The 25,276-nt window shown below is 38.1% G+C and overlaps 3 protein-coding genes across 3 annotated transcripts; all 3 read right to left on the bottom strand.

Annotated features, from left to right (window-relative positions):
- Positions 1 to 812: 812 nt before the first annotated feature.
- LOC108893138 (collagenase 3) lies at positions 813 to 4,732 on the bottom strand. Its single transcript, XM_018690981.2, has 10 exons — positions 4,590 to 4,732; positions 4,189 to 4,436; positions 3,952 to 4,100; positions 2,700 to 2,828; positions 2,442 to 2,603; positions 2,168 to 2,297; positions 1,944 to 2,077; positions 1,697 to 1,856; positions 1,505 to 1,608; positions 813 to 1,372 (listed from the first exon to the last, which is right to left on the bottom strand). Exons 1-10 carry the CDS (start codon positions 4,686 to 4,688, stop codon positions 1,263 to 1,265), a joined length of 1,425 nt encoding a protein of 474 aa, XP_018546497.1. The 5' UTR covers positions 4,689 to 4,732; the 3' UTR covers positions 813 to 1,262.
- A 3,302-nt stretch (positions 4,733 to 8,034) lies between these two features.
- On the bottom strand, positions 8,035 to 11,058 carry mmp13a (matrix metallopeptidase 13a). Its single transcript, XM_018692630.2, has 10 exons — positions 10,897 to 11,058; positions 10,538 to 10,785; positions 10,301 to 10,449; positions 9,963 to 10,091; positions 9,705 to 9,866; positions 9,448 to 9,571; positions 9,208 to 9,341; positions 8,919 to 9,078; positions 8,725 to 8,828; positions 8,035 to 8,595 (listed from the first exon to the last, which is right to left on the bottom strand). Exons 1-10 carry the CDS (start codon positions 10,993 to 10,995, stop codon positions 8,486 to 8,488), a joined length of 1,419 nt encoding a protein of 472 aa, XP_018548146.1. The 5' UTR covers positions 10,996 to 11,058; the 3' UTR covers positions 8,035 to 8,485.
- Positions 11,059 to 12,578: 1,520 nt separating this feature from the next.
- Positions 12,579 to 19,027, bottom strand: LOC108893262 (matrix metalloproteinase-18). The gene is made up of 10 exons (XM_018691142.2): positions 18,704 to 19,027; positions 17,020 to 17,276; positions 16,351 to 16,499; positions 16,116 to 16,241; positions 15,502 to 15,663; positions 14,451 to 14,580; positions 14,175 to 14,311; positions 13,868 to 14,027; positions 13,431 to 13,531; positions 12,579 to 13,210 (listed from the first exon to the last, which is right to left on the bottom strand). The coding sequence occupies exons 1-10, from the start codon at positions 18,833 to 18,835 to the stop codon at positions 13,074 to 13,076; spliced, it is 1,491 nt and encodes a 496-aa protein (XP_018546658.2). The 5' UTR covers positions 18,836 to 19,027; the 3' UTR covers positions 12,579 to 13,073.
- Between the last annotated feature and the right edge of the window lie 6,249 nt (positions 19,028 to 25,276).

Genomic DNA, 25,276 nt, shown 5'->3' with positions numbered 1-25,276 from the left:
AGTGAAAAGTAGCAGTATTGTTTACTAATGTTACTTGTTGCTAATGTTGCTCTGTCATCTCACTCACATTGTTTTTTGTTTTTTGTTTTCTTACTCGCAAAAGCTTAATTGGGAACCTATGTCCTTTTTGACTTAGCTTATTCCTTTCAATTGATTTGAACTTGTGTTTACCTGATGAACATACTTGGTAAAGATCTTGAGAGGAAAACTGAGTTTTTTCCATTTTTCATAAATTTAGAGAAGCATTAAGATTCCTCTGAATTGAAAATGGAATTGACTGAAGCACACATAGACTCATTCTTCTAAATCCCTCAATCTGTCACTCTAACCAAACAGCAACAGGCTTAGCTTAATTGTGAGTTCAGCATTTTTTCCATTAAGAAAAATACACTGTCAAATTGTTTTCTTAAACAGTATGAGTGTGACATTGATGTTATATTCATTTTATTTATTGATAAATTATTAACTTGATAAGTCCTTTGTTAATATTTCTTTTATTGTCTTATAATAAATAAAGTATGAAATAAATCAAGGATTTGCATAATAATTACAGTTCTAGTCTCTATAATTAGATCACAAGTATAACAAAAACGAGCACAATTTCTGAACTAGTAGTAGTAGGTCCAAATTGTCCGATTTATTTTGAAAATGTAAAACCAACTGAGTTAATTGACCTCGAGAAAACTAATTCAATAAACATGAGATATTAAGTTGAATCAATTCATGTTCTGTCACTCTAACAATCTTTAAGTTATAAAGTGCTTTACAATAATATATAAACAAGATAAAGTAATTTCAGTAATTACAACAAATACCATTGCTGAGTTAGTTTTTAATTTCAAGAATTTACAGTTGTAGCTATTGAAGCCTTTGTGCCACAGTCAGTATAAGACAACATGCACAGCTGTGTAAGGGTAGGGACTTAGTTCAATACTAACTTTCATTGTGGCTAGCATTGTTTTCATTATTATGAGAATAAACATCAGTGAGTTATCTTAACATGCACACAGCAGGTTTAACATCACGTCTGTTTTTTCCAGACTACAAAAAGAGTCATCTCTGGAAACAATGCATGATTGGACTTCATATTAACTACAACAATCTTCATAAATTTACAGCTCTAAGGTAATTTGATAGAATTATATATTAAACACATAATATTTAGAATATTAGAAATATTAATATAAATGTACCCTTTTAATACTGTGAATAATACATTCATTCTTATTCTACATCAGCTGCCATGAATCCACAGAGATGGTCTAGAAGTTAGTGCAGCGTAAGAAGTAGCTGTTCCTCAACACACGGTACAACCTCCCAGTCCTCAGGTCGTACTCAAACATGTAGGGTCCACTGTAGATGTAAGTAAAACCTGTAGAAAAGAGGCTCAATGTTAATGCCTGTGATAGTTACAGCAATTGAAAATTTGTAGATTAGTGCAGATCAAGTAATCTTTTAAAAGCTGAAAAGAAGAATGACTGATTTGTATTGAACATCTTGTCACCTCTGTATTGGAAAGCTGCAGTCACCCTGTTGGTCAGTCCAGAGAAGGTCTGATCAAGATGTTTGGGGAATCCTGGGTCCATAGCCCCTCTGGCCTCATCATAACTGAAGAAACACACAGTAATTAGATATATTCAACAAGGGTAAAGGTTAACAAATTGAAATCAGAAATTAATATATACTCTGAACACACCTGAAGTAATAGCTGCCTACAAAGAACAGAGATTTGCGAGTCTGTACATCATAGAGGGCAGCATCGATTTTCCTCACGTGTCTTGGCAGACCAAAACTGGTGAGTTTTTTAGGATAGCCTGGTACTGCATTATAGCCACTGAAGGCCCACACTTTGCGGTCTGTAGGGATGAAAAGATAAAAATAACTTAGGCAAATTTTAAATGGTTTCAGATTCATGTCTCAGGGAGATTAAAAAAACTACATACTTTTAAAGAGGTAGACTCTGTCTGACTGTCTGCTCTCATAGGCAGCATCAATATTGGTAGGGGCGCTGGGCCAGAAGCTTGTGATGAGATACTGCTGAGCTGAACTGCTCTGAGGGTTGCTACGCCAGAAGAAGCTGAAAATATAAGCCAAGCACTTATGATGAGGAACAATCCTAATAGACTTTGTATTCAGATGTTTAAGCAGTCTTCAGTATGCCTGATACCTGTCCTTGAAGAAGAACATCTCTCCTCGCAGGGTGGTGACAGCATCCAAGACCATGGTTGAATCACAAGCATCAGGGGTGGTGGGGGCTGTGGGTTTAGGCTGCTGAGGATCTATTTCAGGGTTTGGACCTAGAAGTTGAGTCACCACATATTTAGAAAGTCCTGCATCACGTTGGAACAAAGCCCAGTTGAGTAACATCAAAAAGATTGTGCAAAAGATCATCAGAGGTTTTGGCCAAGTTCTGTTTGTGCAAACAGCCAGTCAGTACTAACCATAGAGAGACTGGATGCCTCTGACATCATCCCGGGGCAGAATGAAGGTGTCAGGGTTTCTGTAGGTGTACACGGGGTACATGAGAGCACCAGGATCATCAGAATGAGACAAGCCCAGAGAGTGGCCAAACTCATGGGCAGCTACCATGAAGAGGACGTAGCCTACAGCAAAAATGACAGATTTACAAGTGAGTTATAGCATGTTGTGTCAAAATACATGTAATATCTCAGAATGTGGATCACAAATGACAAACTAACCTCTGTTGGAGCGGAAAGTGAAGTTCTCATCTTCATCAAAATGAGCGTCTCCTCCAATACCAGGAGATGGAGCAAAGGCATGAGCAAGAGTGCCATCAGGACCATCGAAGGGGTAATAATCTCCATGTGCTGTTGAGCAAAAGCATATTCGTGTCAGACTTTGAAAACAAGAAAAAAACATTTGTGCTAGTTGATGTTATTTTCTACACTTATTGTATTTCTGTAAAAACCAACAAATCCCAAATGCATGTTGCTGCTAACTGTTGATCATCTAGACTCATGTATATTACAGCACAGAAAGATTTTTTTTTATGTGTAATTAAGATACTTTGTGGGATATTACACTTACAAACCTGAGCTAAGGAAAACACAGCATTTTCGACACCTTGCTAACCCTTAAAGCACTGTGGAAAAATAGCTCCAAGCACTGGCATGCCACTGTGGAATAACTGTTGTCTCTTGCATTGAGTGATATTATGTAACTAAACTGTACAGATGATCCACTGCCAGTCATTACTGGATAAATGTCACTCAAGTATCCACCACAGTACTGTATGTTCTATAGCAGAGGTGTCAACAAGGTCTCTCACATATGAACCCCTTCTATAAAAAAAATCCTCTGAAAATTAGATTGTAAACTGCACTTCATCCATATAATAAACAATGACAATAACAATAAAGAAGAGCCACACTTGGGGCGAAAAGCATAAAGTTGCATAAAAATCACGATCAGTGGTGAAATGTATTGTTCATTTTTCAGGTACTTGCACTTAAGTATTTTCCTCTCATGCCACTTTATGCTTCTGCTCACCAACATTTCAGAGGGAAATATTGTGTTTTGTACTCCATTACACATATCTGACAGGTTCAGTTACTTACTTTTAAGAGTTTGCATGCAAAATATATGAATGAACTTATGAAATCTGCAGTGCTATTTTATCCTATCCCTGTCATAACCAGAAGCACATAAAGTATGAAAAATTGGCTCCACATCAAAGTACCACAACATTAAAATAATGTTTACATGTATTAATGAATGATAATACTATTGTATACTATACTATAATAATAAAACATTCTGTACTCATTCTGCAAAATGAGTACTTTTACTTTTGATACTTTGAGTACATGTTGCTGATAATACTGAGAATATAGGACTTTCACTGGGCTTTTTAGACCATAGCAGTTGAATTTTTATATAAGTAAAGGATGTGAGTGCTTTACCCTCTACTGACAGTTCTTTTGTACTCACATCCACGACCAAATGAGATCATGATGTCAGCGGTGCCACTGTAGAGTCTTGTGAACCTCAGAGGAGTGACTTTGGCCCAAACCTGCAGCGCTTTCTCAATGGAGTCGTCCACCTCTGACGCAGACATGTCAGGTGTGTAGTTCTCAATCCTGCGGGACAGAAAAATAGTCAGCAATACTATGAGAAAAACTAACCACAGTTACTCGTGTTCACACATTTTCTCTTCAGTTCATTCACCTGTAGGTAAGGCTGTTTTTCTTCCACTTGAGGTTGTTTCCAAATGTGGAGAAATCGGCAATCTTGGTGTCTGGAACGCCACAGCGGGGTTTCTTCATCATGGCCATGGTTTCAGCATCCAGTGCCCCAGTGATCTTGAGGCCAAAGAATCTCTGCATCTCAGCCAGCTTCCTGCTCACTGGGCTGATCCCCCTTCTGACAGTTGGACCGGTCTCATCTGTGAGGTTGAAGAATTTCTTCAGGTAGCTCTGTAAAAGAAGATGAGAATTTAATACCTAAAAGTCACTAATGCTCTTTTGAATTTCTGGAGTAATAACAGCTCCCAAGACGCACAACCTGAACTCATCTTAAATACCAAATAATGAGAATACATGCCGACAAAGCACAGTAAACATACTGACCTCTGCAAAGTTTTCATCTTGCACAGTAACTTCTGATACTGGCACACAGTAAACTGCAACTGCCAGGCTTAGTAGAATGCTCAGGTTGAAAATATTCATGTTTCCTCTTTGGATGTAACTGCATGTCTGCACTGGAATCAGCTGTTATATAGGCTGAGGAGTGGCTATGTTGGGGAGTGGGCGTGTTGGGCAACAACTTTTTTGAGTCACCAACTCAAGAAGTATTCCATTTATGGATGACAAGAACTGAAGATTAGTTTTGGTTACGCAGTCACAAAACATTTGTCATGACAAGACTGTAATGTTGATGACACAACACAACATATAATACAATGCACATATGAGATATGATCTTTCTGTACTGAAACAATGATTTTAAAATCAAATCAATATTTATGTACTAAGTGGATAAATAAAGTGATATGGAGGTTATGATTCCAATCATCATTTGTGACAAATGCAACTGTTGAAGTCATACAGATGCTCTAGTATTGTGTATGAGGAAAATGCTGATGGTTAGTGCTTCGCTTCATACTAATACATACAGTACTGTCTATTGTAGCAATTTAATAGGACTAGATACTTGGCTGAATATTGGTCATTTTATTTTGATTTTAATTTTTTACAGTTCTGTTATTTGTAACCTAAGGGCTGGTATTCCCCCCTAGGATTTAAGGAAGTATCATGTGAATTTAAAAGTCTTGACGTCACTAACATTCGTCTCTAACCCTCAGGCTACAGTTCCTGCTGATAAGACTGTGATGTCCTCTGTGAGCAAACACCAACGAGTTGGGTCATGTCATGAACAAAAGCCCCATATTCTCCCACCTTAAACCAGAGGTTACAGCCACAACAAAAGCCCCTGGACAGGTTATGGAGTATTTGTAGGTGTCAATGATCCCTCTTCATGCTGTACAACTTTACTCATAACGTAACAAGTAGGTTTATGGTTGTGAGTCAGTATTTCTAATTTGGCTTCATCATACACAGATCAACCACAACATCAGTCACCAGTTTCAATATTGTGGCTCCTAAATTTCAGTCAAATTCAGTCAGTACCAAACATCTGATTATTGTTCATTTCATAGAGAAAATGTGCGTTTGTGTTGATTATTCAGCATTGTATTTATGTGTCTATTTATGTAACATCTGTACATATATGTACATTATTGTCAGTGGAAAACTACATTGTGGTTGACACTGGGATGAGTAGCTTTGTCTTCATTGTGCAACTTATGTCTCAGGTTGATTGACAGTGTGTGAAGAGGAACATATATATTTTTATACTACCACAAAAGATAAGTCTGGTAATCTTTGCCTTTAAAATCTATGACCAATTGAGCAGGAGGTCTTTGCTGTGTATAAAAATGAATAAAATCTACTTTTAAAGAGGGAAATTAAACATGGTCAAATAATAAACTAGAATTAAAAAACTGATAGAAAACCCTAAAAGCATCATTTCTGTTGTAGTTCCAGGACAATATAAAGTTATAAGTGTAATTATTTTGGGAGACATTATTGAGGTCATTATTCATCTTTGTATTACTCTCTGTATTACATGCTGATGTTAACTCTTTTCACATCACCACTGCATTATTCATCAGTGACCAGTTTGTTATACAACATAATGTGGTTAATGCTGGATGTATTACACACAGAGAGACACATACACACACACATACACACAGGATGTTTTTCCCACTTGGTTGCATTAAATATAAAGGCAAGAAATAATATTTTGTCTATATATAGCACAAACTTCTGTAAGTATTTCTGTAGATATTGACTCAACATCACATCCTAACTCACATACACAGAACATGATGAGGTTTGTTGACAACTGGTTCATGTTAAACTGTTTTAAATGTGTTACAGGGTTAGGGTTATGGTCATATATGTACATTTAGGTCTTTGCTCAGTACTGGTCAGAGTTCAGTACTGATACTGTCTTGGGTAGGACAGCTCAATTCAGGTGTGCATGAATCATTACTATGGTTTCCCTGAGTAAATTTTCAGGTGTAGGTGGCAGGAGGAACAACTCCCACACAATTCTGAGCTAACGTTGCTGGAAAGCCCCCTGACACCTCAGAGAACTTGGAGACAGTCAGTGGGTGTGTTTCAGTCTCAGTATTAGGGTGATAATATTGTGTTTACTTTGCTATTCTGCCCCCAGCTGGTCAAAAATGGATCACTGTTTATGCCTGACATTTCCTTGCCTCTAAGTAGATAAGGAATATAGGTTTGGAGTGAACAGTGAGTTCTTCTAACAAAACATTCCAACAAAAGGAAACTGACAGTAAGATACAGTAAGTGAGTTTGCTGAAAAGCTGATAATCAGTTTTTCCAGAGACATCTTAAAAACAAGTTTCTGTGTTGTCCCCTGGTCACCAGTGCCAAAACATTTAGTTAACAGTAATAACCAAGCAGTACTCTCTTAACTTAACAGTTCAGTAATGAGTTTACATAATTAGTGATTCTCCAGATGTGGTTTATTCAAATTAATGTACAAAAAAGGAAAAACAACCAAACCTGACAGACATTATAGTGGTCAGTTTTCAGTGCCAACAAAGGTTAACATATTCATTTGAGTATGTGCTATCACATTTGAAAGTTGTGCAACTTAAGTTCATTTAGGTGCAGCCCTTAATGGGACATGAGGAAGCAGCTGGGCTTCATACATAAAAAAATTTGTACACATCACTGTCCTCAGAGGATAAAGGCTACTGATTTTGGTGATCCCCTGATCTGTATTCCCACCATGAAATTAACATTTCTGGTTTAAAGAGCAATATTTGATCGGTAGTCTGCGTGTAAGTAAGTTTGGTTCAGACATTCATGTTCCCTGAAGGATGTACTAACTTTGTTTATCCAACCGCCGTCATCAGGTCAACAACTGTAATTAGTACTTTGGTTTATGACTAAATAACTTTACAAAACATTATCATCAACTTCAGCTTTGTCTCAAATTCTGATCAGCAATGTTAGCATGACCCTTAATGGATATGCAGTACAGAAATTGAATGAATGAATGAATGAATGAATGTTAGGATGCTAACATGCTAAACTAAGATGGTGAACATGATGTACCTGCTTAAGTCATGCAATTACGTATTTAGATGAAGTGTCTGTACAGTTTTTCCAGTTTATGTTTATATATTGTGTTATATGGTCTTTATTGGTTTTCCTTATTGTCCTTCTTTCAAAGTGTTCTAATTGTTTTCATTATACATAACAAATGTTATATATTACCGTATAGGTTCAGATTTCTATTGATGAAAAATGAGTATATTCAGTTTTTCACAGGCAAAATATTTGACCATCCAGTTGTAACTTTGAGAAAGGTTATTAACGTTAATGAAATGTTAAAAAATAAAGCAATATTGCAACAAAGAGAAAATTGTCTTTTGATCCAGGGTACTTATACAAAATAACAACATATACATAATTTAACTTAAACAGCTTTATTTGTTGATTCATGTACCAATTTTTCTTTTAAACTTTTTGTAAGAAATTTACATTTTGTCACATTTTTCAATAAATTACATTCATATGTCAAAATTAAGTAATGTAACACTTTCCAGAGCGCCACAGTTAAACTTCATTAAATACAAAGGCAATGCAATAGCAACAGCAACAGCAATACAGGAAATCAAAAAAAAAAAGAAAAAGTGATGGCTTGCATCACAAAATTCTAGTCTAAAAAAGCTTTAAAGTCTAAGTTCTCAGGAAAGACATCAATTCAGTATATACCCATAAGTATGTACCAAAACTGTGTAGCAAATAAAATATATAATTACATATTAAATAGATAATTACTTATTATGGTCACTTTTGAACTTTGGTGTCTTCACTGTGATTAAAAAGAGCTGCATAAAGCGTCTGGGTAGTAAACCGGTTTAGAATTTGTTGCAGGGTAAGAAGTAGTTGTTGTCCAACAAACGAAGCATCCTCCCACTCCCCAGGCTGTACTCATACATTTTGGATCCACTGTAGAGGTAAGCAAAACCTGCGAGACACAGATGTTGGATGTTAGTTCCTCTGTTAGGTAAAGGCTGGAGGAAGTTGGAAGAAATGTTAACATTCTCTCACTTAGTCTTGACTTAGAAAACTATGAAAAAACTTGACTGCCACTCACCTCTGTACTGGAAAGCTGCTGTCACCCTGGTGGACAGTCCAAGGAAGGTCTCATCCGCCCGTTTGGGGAATCCCCGGTCCATAGTCTTGCTGGACTCATCATAACTGAAGAAACACAGACAGTAATTAGAATCATTCACCATTTAAAAATCCTTGTCATCCTGAATTAATGCAGGTTATGTGATTTGAATGTACCTGTAGTAATTGCTGCCTACGAAGAACAAAGTCTTGCCAGTGTCTTCGTTGTAGAGAGCAGCATCAACTTTCTTCACAGTTTCAGGCAGACCAAAACTGGAAATTGACTTAGGATAGCCAGGTACGAGGTCATAGCCACTGAGAGCCCACACTTTGCGACCTGCAAAAAATAAGAAATTAATTTTATAAATACGTTTTAGTGAATATATGTAAACATAACTAAACAAGACTTGAAAACAGTGTGACATTAGGAACTGTAGGTGGACAAACATATGTGGAGAACACATACCTTTAAACAGCAAGACACTGTCTAGTTCTCGGCTTTCATAAGCAGCGTCGATATTGACTGGGGCATTGGGCCAGAAGTTTGTGATGAAACTGTGCTGAAGTGTATTGCTCTGAAGGTGGTTACGCCAGAAGAAGCTGAGAGGGCACACAAAAGAACATAGATTGGTTCAGAGGCCAGCTCTTAGGTGAAGAAAACACTCTTAATAGACTCATATATTTGAGCATTCATTGACTGCAATACCTGTCCTTGAAGAAGAGCATCTCCCCTCTGAGGGTGGCGACGGCATCCAGGACCAGGTTTGAATCACAGGCATCAGGGGTGGGGGGGGCTGTGGGTTCAGGACCCACAGTGTCAGGGTTTGGACCTGTAGGTAAAATTAAATCAGTGTCATATTTCATTGAAGTCACTGAAGGTTGTGAAGAAGTTCTGCATCAGAGATTTTGTTACAGGGCTATTTCTGCAAACAGGCTGTGGTGATCCAGCCAGTCAGTACTAACCATAGAGAGACTGGATGCCTTTGACATCATCCCGAGGCAGAATGAAGGTGTCAGGGTCCCTGTAGGTGTACACGGGGTACATGAGAGCACCAGGATCTTCAGAGTGAGACAAGCCCAGAGAGTGGCCAAACTCATGGGCAGCTACCATGAAGAGGACGTAGCCTATAGCAAAAATGACAGATTTACAAGTGAGTTATAGCATGTTGTGTCAAAATACATGTAATATCTCAGAATGTGGATCACAAATAACAAACTAACCTCTGTTGGAGCGGTAAGTGAAGTTCTCATCTTCATCAAAATGAGCGTCTCCTCCAATACCAGGAGATGGAGCAAAGGCATGAGCAAGAGTGCCATCAGGACCATCGAAGGGGTAATAATCTCCATGTGCTGTTGAGTAAAAGCATAGTCATGTCAAATGTTCTAAATCAAATAGAGATGCAAAACATTAGCAGAAATTATGTAAAAAACGGAAAATAAGAACCTACATCCTACAGCTATGATTGATCAGCTGTCCAATAGCTGTTTTATGGGATAACAATCAATAAACTGAGAGAGAGTATGCAACTGGGGAACAGTTCTGTTACTTTTGTACTCACATCCACGGCTAAAGGAGATCATGATGTCAGCGGTGCCACTGAAGAGTCTTGTGAACCTCAGAGGAGTGACTTTGGCCCAAACCTGCAGCGCTTTCTCAATGGAGTCGTCCACCTCTGACTCAGACATGTCAGGTGTGTAGTTCTCAATCCTGCGGGACAGAAAAATAGTCAGCAATACTATGAGAAAAACTAACCACAGTTACTCGTGTTCACACATTTTCTCTTCAGTTCATTCACCTGTAGGTAAGGCTGTTTTTCTTCCACTTGAGGTTGTTTCCAAATGTGGAGAAATCGGCAATCTTGGTGTCTGGAACGCCACAGCGGGGTTTCTTCATCATGGCCATGGTTTCAGCATCCAGTGCCCCAGTGATCTTGAGGCCAAAGAATCTCTGCATCTCAGCCAGCTTCCTGCTCACTGGGCTGATCCCCCTTCTGACAGTTGGACCGGTCTCATCTGTGAGGTTGAAGAATTTCTTCAGGTAGCCCTACAAGAGAAAACAAGGGTTAGATACTGAAATTCAGTTGTACTGCAGTTTTCCAAATGCACAGCTCAAAGGCAGAACACATCCATAAAAAAGGAGAGCAAGCGTACATACCTCTGCAAAATTCTCATCTTGCTCCGTAAGCTGTGGTAATGGCACACAGTAAACTGCAACTGCCAGGCTTAGTAGAATGCTCAGGTTGAAAGTATTCATGTTTCCTCTTTGGATGCAACTTGAGAGTCTGCACTGGAGGCAGGTGTTATATGGGCTGGGGAATGGCCGTGTTGAGCAAGCGTCTTGAGTCATTTACTCTTGAAATATTCCTTATATGGATAATAGAGGAAGTAAGGCTTTGATTGCTCATCCACCAAAAAAGTTTCCCAAACAGACGCTGTAATTATGATGACATGACACCTGTTTGCTACGTCAAACAGACTATGCTCAGGATTGTCTGTTATTTTGAATGGTGGGAAGAAATGGCTCTACTGCCACTTGTTGTGAAAGCAAGTCAAAACCATATTTAAGCAAATTATAAATAAGCATTTTGAATTTTAAAATGTGTATCTTCATCTAGATGTGCATTAAAACAATGACAAACATACACAGGAAAGATGTTGTGGATGTTTTGATTCTAGAAACTGCAGCTGTTCATGTTAAATTATGTCAGACATATGTCCTGCCTTGCAATGTAAAGAACTACATTAAATCTGTTGAGAGACATCATATTATATGATGAAAAGCTCTAGAACCACTACCAAATGGATCTCATAGTGGTCCTGTTTTTTGCTAACCTTTAAAAAAGGCCTGGATCTACAACTGAATTCAGATCTGCAATAAAAGAAATACTCTCTACATTGTTTCTTATGTTATAGCTTAAAGAGGTAACAGCTGAAAGAGCGCATGTTGTTTACTGCATTAAATGTTAGGCACCTATACACTGATATGATCACAATGAGTGATGATAGTTCCAACAACCTTTTCTCTTTTCATCTGTTTTTGTATTCTCTCATTCTCATACATGCGTGCATTCTGAGCCTTTCAACCATTTTTTTTCTTATTATCTTTTTGACCGCAGTACTTGTCCTTGTGCATGTATTTGACAATAAATTGTTTTAGTGTTTAGTTGTTATGAGTGATATTCCCTAGTCCACTCTCATTTTTCCAAGCCAGTCTGTCCCGAATAGTCTGGCCTCTGACTAACAAACTCTTTTCTCCAGCCCTCTTGCTATTGTTGCCCCTGCTAAGACAGTGTGCTTCCAAACAAGCACAGACATGATGTGTCCCGTCATCACGAATTAAAGCCCTGTTACATTACATTTCAGATTAAAAATTCTGACAGGTGAGGGAGTACTTGCTGATGATCAGTCATCAGATTGCACACATGTATTAAGAGAGCACATAACAAAAGTCAAGCAGACAAAACAATTACACATATTAATGTGAGTCACTTACAGGAAAATATTAATAAGGTTTTCCAAGACGGGTTGAATCAAGGACAACTGGACTTGGTTGTAGATATTTGAAAACATACTTACAACCAAGTCCAGTTGCCTTTGATTAAACAATTCTTGGATAATCATGACCTGGATGACTGAGAATATGCACAAACCTTAATAATTTTGGTTTTGTCATCTTTTCTACTGTAATCTCCACTGATCTGAACTTAAAAACAAACTTAAAAACAGTCAGTTCCATCACATATTCATGAGTATTGTACTGCATAGAAAATGTATTTGGCTTTTATATTCCATCCAGATATGCCTGTAATAATTAATAACCACTTCATGTTAGTGGGAAGCTACATTTTGGTTAGTGTTACCTAACACTGGACACTGAGAGGAACAATAATGATTTTCTTGTGCAACGTATTGTCTCATGTTAATTACGGCAACATCCATAAATGCAGACACACAGTCAGAATGAATGTGTTAATCACAGACATGCAAAGATGAAGCATGAAATACATTTTTGCATTTTGACGAGTATCTTCAGAAGAAGTGTTTCTCAGCAATATTTGAGTTGAACACATATGAAACACATTTATCACATCAACTTAAAATCAGAACACAAAAAGCTGTACTTTGATACAAGGTACAAATAACATCATTACAACATTGTATAACGCACTTTCAGTCACTTCCCCTATGTAACTCATCATTTCCCAATTTGGTATTAGGTATATTGTGGTTATTACAGGGTATACAGTTTTGTAACACTTTAAGCACTGTGTACACACAGCAGATACACAGCAGCATTATTATCATCAAGCAGCATAGAGTGTTTCCCTTCAGTTATCTCCTTTCTGTCAGTATTTCGTTGTTGTGCTTCTCACACTCCAGCAGGTCATTAACAGGGCTGGTGGAGACGACACGTTTGGAGTTGGAATCATATTTGTAGTGGATATTTCCTTTGAAGAAGTGCACAAATCCTGTGGGGAATCAAGATTCATTATTGTAATATATAAAATGCATCACATGTATAATGTTGTGTCCAGTACTAAAACATCAGGTCATTGAAACTCACCATATTCGGTCTCAATATTTTTTTGTGCCACAAAGCAATGTAACAGAAAACCACCCATTGTCTGAGAGAAATGCACTGTAAACATTTAATTTACTGACACCAGAAAAGCAAGGTGATGTAACTACCCTCATAGAAGACGGCTGCATCTATGGGAGTTGGAATCCCTGGCCACATCTGCTCTATGAGCACCGGTGATCCCTCCATCATCCTCTGCTTCTCATTGTACCTAGACACAGTACACAAAGAAAACAGGGTAGAACTATATGTTTTCCTGTGTAGAGGTAACACTGTTTCCCATCTTTTTGGGAAGCATGGTAAAAGACAGTGAACACTGCTGTGTCTTATGACATCAGACATGATGGTTAAACAACTTTAAAACCACATTGTGTAAGAAATAGCCAAGTCAGACACAGCAAGCAATTCTGTTTTACTCAATGGTCATTACATACATATACTGAACTGGGAAAATACTTTGTTCCATATAAATGTAATGAGGTACAATTCCATTTAAAATGTATATCCATTCAGTATAAGGCTACAGTCAGCAGGAGGTCTTACATACCTCCAACACTCATGGCCAGTGAAGAACACAGTGGAGCGCTCAATTCTGAAATGAAGAGCAGCATCTATAGATTTTATTCTGGAGGGGAAGCCCAAGTGTGAGATGTTTCTAGGAGAATCTTCCTGGAGTTTTAGTTGCCTCAGCGTCCAGTACTGATGACCTGAAACAAAAACTCTACTGTCACACATTTATATATTTCCAATCCACCACCCATTCAGGTATATCAGCTTTTTCATTGGAAAAGTCAATTAAAGCACAAACACCACAAAACTCATGATCCTCTTTTTGGGATTTTACTTCATTTTACCTTTGAAAAATACAATTACATTCCCATCCACGTTCTCATAGACAGCATCCAAGAAGGGAGGGATGATGTCTGGCCACAGACTGCTGATCAGAGTGATTGCTGTTTCATCAAACTGAGGATGTTTGCGCCACATAAATCTGAAAAGTCAGAGAGTTATCTCAAACTATGTTTCACTTATTGTTTATTTCATTATCATTAGACCAAGGAGATACCAGGTGAGGATCAACTCTGTCTGTAAGCCTTCCTTATGGAGGCACACTGGGACAGTTTACATACCTGTCTTTAAAAAACAGGACCTCCTGTTGTAATTCTGTTACAGCATCAAAGGACAAATCTGGATCACATTTGTCAGGTGTTCTTGGAGGAGGCTTTTTTGAGAATAGTGACGCAAAATTGGCACTGATACCTGCAGACAAGTCAAGAAGGAAAGGTGATCCTGCCCTTTGAGTGTATGCAAATAAAATATATAATCTGCAAATATTCTCATTGCCTTCAAGCCAAACTCGCAGATGTCTGCAAAACATGAGACAAACTTTGACAGAAGCCATTGACACTCCTTCAATTTGATGCTTTCTGCTGCCAGATTTCATTCTTCCTAATGAGCTGTTTTGTCAGCCTCTGTGTAATTGCACATTCAGAAATGAATGTCTGTAATAAACATGCAGTTTACTGATATGATTTAACCAATACACATTTATTTTATAATACAGTTGATTCTCTCATGCATGTATCTACAGTATATAAGATACAAAAGCTAGTTGTAGCTATGGACTGGCAGCCCCCGTGACCCTTAATGGATAAGAGGTACAGATAATGAATGAATAGTTGTAGCTAAAAGGACTAAAAAGAAATACTAATAACAATTAATTCAACCATGCATCTACTGAAATCTAAAACTGTGACATTTCTAAATAAATTTCATTTCCACTGTCACTGATGAAATTTCAGCAGTATAATGATGAAACGTGATGATGAAAAAGATGTTGTGTTGGCCTGGTTTCCCACACTACAGCATAAACACTTTTTTTTTTTATCTGTGTGATTACTAAAGTGTCCTGTAACTAAACTGATGTGTCAGTATTTTACATGCAAAAACGCTCCAGTGTACTTGTGTTCATTCAGTTTAAAAAGCTGTTTTAACTTTTTTTAAGGTTTTTTTTTTTTTTTTTTTTTTTTTTTTTTTTTTAAGCAAGCAGCGTATACAGTCTATCTCACAGTCACAGCGCATGGTCTGTTTTTCATTCTCTGTTTGTCTGCTTTGGGAAAGAACCTTTTTGAGTCCAATCAGTGAAATAATGCTTCATCTTTTGAATCGAGCTAAACTCACCATACAGGTTTTGGACGTCTTTGACATCACGGAAGGAGAGCTGCAGCTCATAATTGGGAGCAAAGTTGTATGATGGGTACATGATGGCTCCAGGATCAGATGAGTGGGGCAGGCCGAGTGCATGGCCAAATTCATGGGCTGCTACAGCAAACAGGTTGAAACCTTGAGCAGGGATACAAGCCATGTGAGGGTTTCATGGTATAGAAAGCTTGTTAGTCTGTACAAAGCAGCTGACATACGATGGACAATTGATAAGGTCATGGCCTAAAGTAAAAGGAGATAAGTTAAACAACTCTTGTTACATGCATATGCAGTTCAAGTGTTTGGGTGATTATACACAAAGTTTGAAGTGAATAACTTTTGTGTTATTTCGGTTTCAGGTAATCGAAAATTGCAACATTGGTCTCTGTGTAGTCATTTGCTGAATGTGGGTTTGAACTGATTTGCAACCTTCAAACCACTACCACTACCCCAAGAGGAAGAAGGAGCTCAATGATTAGAGTGATTGAAGTGGTATCCCTCAAAATGTTGAATTATTCCTATAAGTAAACAAAATCCTTCTTTAAGTGTTAGAGATTTATTCTTTGTGTGTGTGAGATTTTGAACTCCAGTACCAGTAGAATTAAAGCTCCAGTCCTCATCAGCATCAAAGTGTACGTCTCCACCAATACCAGACCCAGGCAGAAAGGCATGAGCCAGGATTCCTCCTTTGCCATCAAAAGGTGTGCCGTCCTCATGGTCTGCAACAAACGATGCAGTTAACTGTTATATGCAGTGCATCCTTTATGCCACGTGTCAGTGTCAGGGTTGCTGTGCAGTGCTATTTGAGGAGATCTCTTTAGAGCTTACCTCCTTTGTGGAAGCAGATGACGATGTCAGCCTCTTTCCTGCTCCGCTTGCGAAATTTCATCGGTACGACACTGGACCAGAGTTTCCATGCCTCCCTGAAGACTTTGTGAATCTTTGAGGCTGAACTGGGGAGGTTGGAACCAGTGATCCTGAAGAACAAACATACTGTAAAATTGCATTTTAATATTCAATTCATCCTTACTAATCTGACACATTTAATGCTTTTTGTCTTTCACTTTTGAGAAAAGAGGAATAACCTCTGTGGCATGACACAAGTCTGGACAGTGGTATTGCTCTATAAATGGGAGTGGCAGTCTGTCAGTCAGTTCATCTGACACTTTCATTTAAACTAAAATATTTTGACAGTTATTGAACAGATTTCTATGAAATTTGGTATAAAGATTCCTGGTACCAATGACTATGATGATCTGTTGACTTTTCATTTTGTGCCACCAGAAGGTTAAAGGTTTCACTCATGCTATCCTGAGAAATATCTTAACAGCTACTGGATAGACTGGAACATTGAATTCTAATGATTTTGGTGATTTTCTTTGGTGCTCTTGGTGACTTTTCCTTCAGCACCATCATGAGGTTGACATTAATGATTTTGAGTGAAATGTGTTAACAATAATATAAGAGATTGCCATGCAGATTCTGATCATTGCTGACCTATAGCTGAGGGTTCTCTTCTTCCAGCGAATTGTGCCTCCAAATTGTTCCACATCTGACAGACCACAGCGCGGCCTCTTCATAACTGCCAGGGTCTCTTTGTCCAGCTCTCCACTTGGATGTAAACCAAAGAATCGCTGCATGCTCTGAAGCTTATCACACAGTCCAGTCTTCCAATCAGCATCTTCATCTTTGTCTGTAGTCCTCTTCTGTCTTGCTAACTTGGGCTGGTAGCCATAGAATCGCCATAGATATTCCTGAAGATGATAATAAGTGATGATTACTACAGTCTACTAAAGTAACAAATATGCTGAGATTTGACAATCTGAGTAGCTTGAAAACAATTTGTAGAAGGTAAGCCCCTTTTTCCTCACAAAGTCATGCTAGTTGAGTAGTAACACTGTTCATGAAATGACTACAGACTTTACAGTAAACATTCCAAACATTTCCTCAAACCTTTAATAACAGTATGCTGCAGAAACAGTATGGTACTCATGTAATTGCAGGTGTTGAGCAGCCACACAGCGCCTAAAGATTTTGTCGCCACTGACTTCTCTGACAGCTCTGTAAACATTGGTGCACTAATCTTCAAGGCCACATGTTCTTAACTTTCATTACTCTAACACCTCTGTAATGTGAGTGATAACTGTTTGAATATGCAACACAGTAAAAGAACAGAGCACAGCAAATAGGGAGCAAACAAGATTTAATGATTATATTTTCTGGCCCATCGAAGGATGCCAGTAGCTGTCCGCATACTGATAAATCCTTCAGTTTAAGAATGGTTCTTGTATGCATATACAAAATATATTAAATGTAATCTGACTACTCTGGCCAACAAATAATTAATTATTAAAGAACTAGCACAGGACTTGACTGACTTGATATATCTGAGAAATATAAACATGATTTTCATTTAACAAAATATAGAATTAATATTAGATTTTAAAAAAAACTTTACCATAATAAATATTTTCTCTTTAAATATGGAGTTATTTGATCTAATAATACATGAAAAAGTGATAGTGGTAATTAACCACAGGATTGGCAGGCATGTAATACAGTATATTTTATTTGGCAAATGTTGCAATTAGCTGTGAGGTTGTGGTTGCTCATATATTCAGTCTGTTGTTATCTGTTATCAAAAGATAACACTGGTTTTGTAGAAAGCACACCCCCCTTTGTCACTGTCTTCTTGAGAAGTGAGTCTAGTCAGAAATATTATCAGCGTATCTCATTTCACTTCAGGTGATGTTTCATGGGGGTAGAAATGTCCAACAGCTGACACTGAAAAACACAGTGTGCTTACAGAGTAACCAGCTCTCACGAAACACTGTGGATACAAATCCATGTTACTTAACTTCAATATAAGCTTTCATAATGTAGTGCTAGAAAGAATAATAGGAATACTATGACTTTCTGGAGCCATATACAATATTTTTCTGGAAGTGGAAACTTAGATCCTGTGGGTCAACAATAAGATGATTAAAGGAGCTTTTAGGGAAACCTAAAACTAACAAATCACTACTATACCTGAGCAGAGCTCCACTCAGACCAAGGTAAAGGGGCTGTAAAGCTGTCCAGAGTGAACATTCCAGAAATAAAATAACACTAGCCCAGCTAAGAGACCTGTAAATCCAGCATGCTGTCTTTCATACTATTCCATGTGTAAAGTGACAAATACCTCTGCAAACTCCCGGTCAGCTCCAGATGGTCCAGCATGAGGCTGTGTAGGCAGGTCTGAGGTTCGGAGAGGTAAGCCCATCACAGGAGTGTGGCCAGCCAGAAGGATAATCAGAAGACTCAGCCACAGCATCTTCACGTTTGTCAGGCAAGAGTACCAGCAAGTCAGTGCCTCTTTGAGATGTGCAGCTGCTGATACACAGAGCTACAGTGAGGACCACCTGGTAATTATGTGTGACTGCTCCTGTCCCAACAAGAACAGCAAGGTGGCTCTGTGCACAGCAGGGTCTTCTTTAATGTCTCTTCAAAAAAACATCAGACCCTTATTTATAAACCATCTCAGAGTAGGAAATCTGTCCTAACTGGCCCAGAATTCTCAGTAATACAATATCTTTGGTTCTACTATCAGATTCAGTGATATCTGTCCCCGTGTCCTCCAGGGTTCCTTGGACCTGTAAAGATGCCCTAAAACAACAACAAGAAGGGTGCTACAAAGATTCAATTTAGAACTCTTTGGAATGATTCGGTCAGGGGTAATCTTGTTGTCTTGTTCTTCTATAAAGGCTTTTCTGCAGCAATGTAAGTAAATGAAGTCATAAAAGGTAATGCAAAAAAATGTCCAAACTCTGTTGATTATGTGTATGTGTATGTGTATATATATAGTAACCTGTTGGTACAATTGGATCCATGACAGAAGATTTGCATATTTGAAGTGTTGTGGAACATTACAATTTTATTTTATGCCCGCACATAATTGAGGGGTGAAAAACCAAGATAGACACTGTGGTCATGGCCTACAGACATAAAGTAATTACAGTGTTTGCTTCTGAACTGTCTGCAAGGTGAAAAAATGCTGATTTATTGTGTTGCATCCTTTCTTTCTTTTGCAGATAATGATCCTGCCAAATGAGGAAATTATCAAATATAATAAAAATGGTACTGAGGATAAAAATGATAAATCAACTAGAGGACTGATGTGGTTTGAACTGTTGAAGCATTTTAAGTGTGATTAAAGACTTGGTTTCAAAGAGAGGTTATATATTGCAGCAATTTGTTGCTTTAAGGGGAAGGTATAGTAAAGGCCAGTTATTGTGATACTAATAGAGGTGTCCATCATGATGAAAGACAAGTTAGATAGAAGCAAAACATTGTTTCCCACAAGTCTAGAATGTTGCAAGCTTAAACAGAGCTGTCTACTTCACATACTGATTAAGGCTGTACATCCTTAATCACACTGTAAAACCTAACAGCACATCTTAATAAAAGAAGTATGATAATATAACTTAATCCTCAAAAAAAATAAATAAATTGACTGTACTCTAAATGATTTTTTTTTTTCTTTTGAGTTGACCTCAACTTCAATACCACTAAAATGACTGTTGTAATATATATGCAGATACACACACACATTTACACACATTGTTTTTAGTCTATTATTTAATCAAGCCTCACAAACTTTAGAATTAGAAAGATACTAACTATTTTTGCTAGTTGTGTTACTGTATTAATTGTCAGTTGTTTAGAGAGAGGAAAAATGTGGAAGTGGAAGTTGTGTGGCGCTTCTAGTGCCTTAACCCTCTGATGCATGAATTATGAAAGCCTTGGTCAAGATTTTTTTCTGAAGTGTTTTTATTCTTCTCAGGACATGAAAAAACTGTTCAACTTTTTTTTCCAAAAATATGATTTTTTTCATAAAGTTACAGACATGTCCAATCCAGTGGACTACATGCGCCTGAGCACTCAACATAAAACATTGTGAACTTACTGTAAAAATGAACTGGGCTGATATGCAGTTCCACCATAGAAACCTATGCATTAAAGAGAAAGTTACTTTTTAGTAGCTGTCCACTGTAGTGACTGCTATGCACCAGAAGGTTAAAAGTAGTTATTGAGACATTACAGACTCCACCACGGCCAGTATTCCACAGTTTCACCTTTACCTTGCCTGTTTAAAAACTGCATGTGTACATTTAGCACGTTTAATTAATCAGGTGTTTTATTGCCCACTGTGTGCTTTCAAGTAACCATTTTGCAATTTTAAAACAAATGTTTACTCCACATGCATCCACGCATAATGCACACAATTGCAGGAAACATAAAAATGCATCCGACTATGATGTAGCAGTTGTAGTGCAAGATCTAATCAAGATCTGAAGTAGTGCAAGATCTACTGAATGTTTCCAAGGATAGTGACACTGAACATGATCCAGCAGAGGTTTCTGATGAAACTGAAACAGCCTCAGTAGCCGGCTGTAGGTCTGATGGAATAACTGAGCAGTTACAGTATAATATGGCTGCCTTATTCTTGAAAATGCAAATGATTCTTCATGCATCACAGAGAGCAACACAGGAAATTGAACAGTTGTTTTCTCTATCAGAACCTGTTGTCACAGAATCTGTAATCAAGGTACTGAAAAAATATAATTATAAATATATAATATAATATAAAGAGTAATGTTTTGCTAAAATCTGTTTTTTTCTGAAGGACCATTGTCAACAGCTAAAAGGAGAAAATCATATTATGAGTACCTGATTGAGTCGTCACAACATACCTTTATGTATGTGCCTATTCTGACATCTCTGCAGGTACAAAGACACAGTCTACTCTGTTGTGGTTGATAACCTTGCTGCCCATGGGCTAGTTGGTTTCAGATCTACATATTTCTACAGGTTTTGTCTTGCCACCCAGACAGAGATGCAAACATCAGATGCAGTCACTGGTAATTTTTGAGATGTGAACCAAAGATCTGCACGATAACCTTGTTCAAGAAACACAGCAAAGTAGCAGTGAAGTGAATTATGGTGTAAAATACAGGAATGGTGGCAGTGCCTCACCTGTCATCATGAGATGTATGCTAATGATAAAATAAATATTTGTCCACTGATCTGTGCTATAAATGCAATTTCTGTATGATTCAAATAATTTCAATAATTTTTATAATCAAAATCGCTGTATTTTGCATATTTCCTGTTCAATTACAGCGTAGGCAGCGAATTGAGGCAGCACCGAGCTGTGCCTCACGTTAGATTGCGCAATCCCTGTCGCTTGTTATAGGCTGTCTGTAGCATCCACCTTGGTGTTTTTTGGGAGGCATACTGAACCGCTATACATTTTACATTCTTCCTTTGCCCAATATGTACCTGCTATGTGTATGGACAGTATGCTGATATGAGATATGAAACACAATCGGCAGTTGGCAAATATATTGGGTGCATATATTTGTAAATCTGACTCTGAAAGAGTCAGTGCCTCACCAGCCACAAACCTCACCGCACGTCACTGGTGCAATACCGACTTTTCCCTTCCGACTTTTGACCATCCCCACCTGGTTCCTCAAAATCTTGCCATTCAAGGCACAATTGGTGGGAATGGACACGAGAACCACACACTAATTAGACTGTTGCCTGCTCTCATAGGCTCCAGAGTCCCAGAGGGGCAGGGCTGGTTTTTGCTATGGGCAATGGGTGACCGCCCAGGGCGCAATCTATGTGAGGGCGCCCTCAAAAAAACAAACAAAAAAAAAAAACTAAACTCAAAACAAAACTCGCCAGTTTTCTAGACTACCGCTCATTTCCATGTCAAGTTAGTGGAGTGGGCGCTGGGGCACGTCAACTTGCTGCTGAGAGTCATACAGGTTGTGTGTGAGGCAAGGGGGAAGGGGGCGGGGGATCAACTTGCGACTGCAGGGGGCAGGCAAGGGATGGTTCGCCCGGGGCACAAATCTAGCCAGGACCGCCTCTGCAGAGGGGGACAATTTTTGGGAGGTGCTAATGGACTTGAAAGACATAGTTTAGCTGGCTTTGTCTCATTCTTTCACAGATGACGTCATTCAGTACATGGCCTGTAAGATTTCTGATCACAGGCAGTTGCTTCAGGAAGTTTTCCCTAACTTCCGGTTACAACCAGAGCAGAACTACATTGAGCATTATCCTCATCTCATAAAGTGCTTTAGTCCTTTGGTGCATCTCTGGACAATGAGATTTGAGGGGAAGCACAAAGTGTTAAAAAAGATTGTGCGTGAAGCTCATAACTACAAAAATATGTTAAAAATGTTGGCAGAAGGGCACCAAAACATGATGACATTCTATTTGTCTTCACCACAATTTTTCAAGTACAGACTTTAAAAGTGGAACCTATCTTTGTCGCATCATTGCCCACTGATACACATGCATTAATATCAAGCTTTACAGACAGTAGTACTGTCTATGGCACAAAACAGGTAACCTATGAAGGCATACATTTGTGATTGCCACTCCAATTAAGTTCAGTTTATAAGTCTATTTTGTGCCCATGGTAGATAATTTCACACAGTCAGTTGTTTCACCATTTTGGTTCAGACTGAAATGAGTCCACAACTACTGGATGGATCTTCATTAAATTTTGTAGAGACATTCATGGTCCCCAGCTGATGAATTCTAACACCACTTGGGTGATCCTCTGACTTTTACTCTTATCACCACCAGCAGGTCATATTTTTCATTTATTCTGTGAGATATCTCATTATCAACTGGGACTGACACAAAATGTTCATGAAGTGTATCACCTAATGGTGATCCCTTACCTGTTGACTTAATTGTTTTAGACATTAATGTCCATTGTTTGTCCTGTTCATTTTGTGCAGCTCCTAATCACAGCAGACTTAATACTTAATTTTTTCACAATTTTTCAACTCCCCTTGAATTAATCTAATGCTATCATTACAACCAAAAAAAAAAAAAAAAGAATTTGTCCAATACTTTAGTTTATCAAAATATCTGCAAAACTAATGACATTGCCCACAGCCTCAGCCTTACTGTCAGTGCTATTTAGCAAATGTTAGCATATTAACAAAATAAACTAAGATAGTGACAATGATAAACATTAAACCTGCTAAATATCACCATGTTAGCATTTTGATGTCAGCATTTAGCTCAAAGCAGATGACTGCAGATGTAGTATTGTTAACCATGCTAAAAGTCTGGTGCAATTCTGTAATAATCTATTGATAGACAGAAATCCACCATTTAAGTTGACTATCATCACTACAGGGTGTTATAACAAAATCCCAACTCTTTTAAAAATCTGCATTAGTAAAAGACCATCTAGAACTAGACTAAGCCTTACAGTAACTAATCACCCTCTTCAGCAACTTGGGCATTCCCAGCATGAGTCATCTCAGCATTGACAAGGCATCACCCAGATTAAGTTTATTTCTCAGCTGGGACACACACCTGAACCAGAACCACAGCCCCAGTTTTCAAAAGATACAACTAATCCTGAGTCAAAGGAAACGGGAACACTGGGAAAAACCTGCTATTGACACTCACTAAGACTCTGTTACACACATCTTGACGCTGACTCACAATCATCTTGCTGTCCCTGAAGGCTAAATCTGGACAGGATGTTTCCATTAAAACCTGTAATATTCCTTGAATGAAGTGCTGCTGTTTTGCAATACCCAGGTGATGACTTAAACCTCCAGTTGTAGTAATGTTTCTTAGCATGCATACACAGTGGTTCACATTACATTGCATACTGCTCTAACTGATCTTCAAATAAAAATCCTAATAAATAGATTTAAATGTGTAACTTGTATTAATAATAAGGTTTACATTGACTGAACAGGTTTATGCTACCAAATATCAAAATGACTTTTAAATTGGAAAGAAAAATAGACATTTACGTGCCAGCCAACTATGGAAGTAAGGGGAATTTTCCAGATTGGTCACTGCATTTCAGTGGTGTTTTCCTCCTTTTCTCAATACACTGAGGAAGTTGTGTCAAATACATCCATAATACAGTGCCAGGGATTGAATGCATGTGCTTTGTTTGTTTGTTTATTCTGCAAATACTTTGACAGGATTTAATTCAGAGCTCTGTGTGCCCAGGATACCTTCCTCTACGCACACTGATCAGCAGTCTATCGTGTGTGTGCATCATGCTATGCTTGCAAAGCCTGACTGATGTGTGTACTGTAAAATGACATTATCTGGATCAGTCAATGACAGTTCTGTTTTTAAAGCATTCTGAATACCCAAATCCTGTTGAAAATGACTTGACAGTGAAAGGATGTGTTTGTGTTCTTAACTGGCCAGAAGCTAACAGCACCTATGGAACATTCAGCAACAACTGTCTTTACATAACAGTGTTTATGTATGATGCCCAGGAATGTGCTGTGGCCCATGGATGTTGTAATTATTCTTTGTCAAAACTTGCTCTTCTTACAGTACACTGAAAAACACCCTAAAGAAGGTGGATAATGCATGACCCAGATTGTACTGCACACTCTTTTTAAAATTATTTTACTGATGAAATTACTGTGTAAACCACAAACAATTTAGGAATCTTAGCAAAGTCAAACACAAAACTTTACTCCTTTTACCCACACAGTGCTTTCAAGTGGGCCTGGTCCCTAGTTGACCAGTGCACCTACTGTATTCTAATCTCTATGCAGGAACAGATGGTCTGCAGCTATCAGATATTTAAAACAGACAAGTGACTCAGTGACTTAATGAGCAAATTAGTGACTAAACCTCTGAATAATAAGTCTGGGTGACAAATAACTTATGTTACTCAGGAACAAGCCTCCAGTGT

Source organism: Lates calcarifer, linkage group LG20, assembly GCF_001640805.2.
Source record: "Lates calcarifer isolate ASB-BC8 linkage group LG20, TLL_Latcal_v3, whole genome shotgun sequence".
NCBI lineage: Eukaryota > Metazoa > Chordata > Actinopteri > Centropomidae > Lates > Lates calcarifer.
The sequence above is the reverse complement of the archived record's forward strand: the minus strand, read 5'-3'. Positions and strand labels throughout refer to the sequence as shown.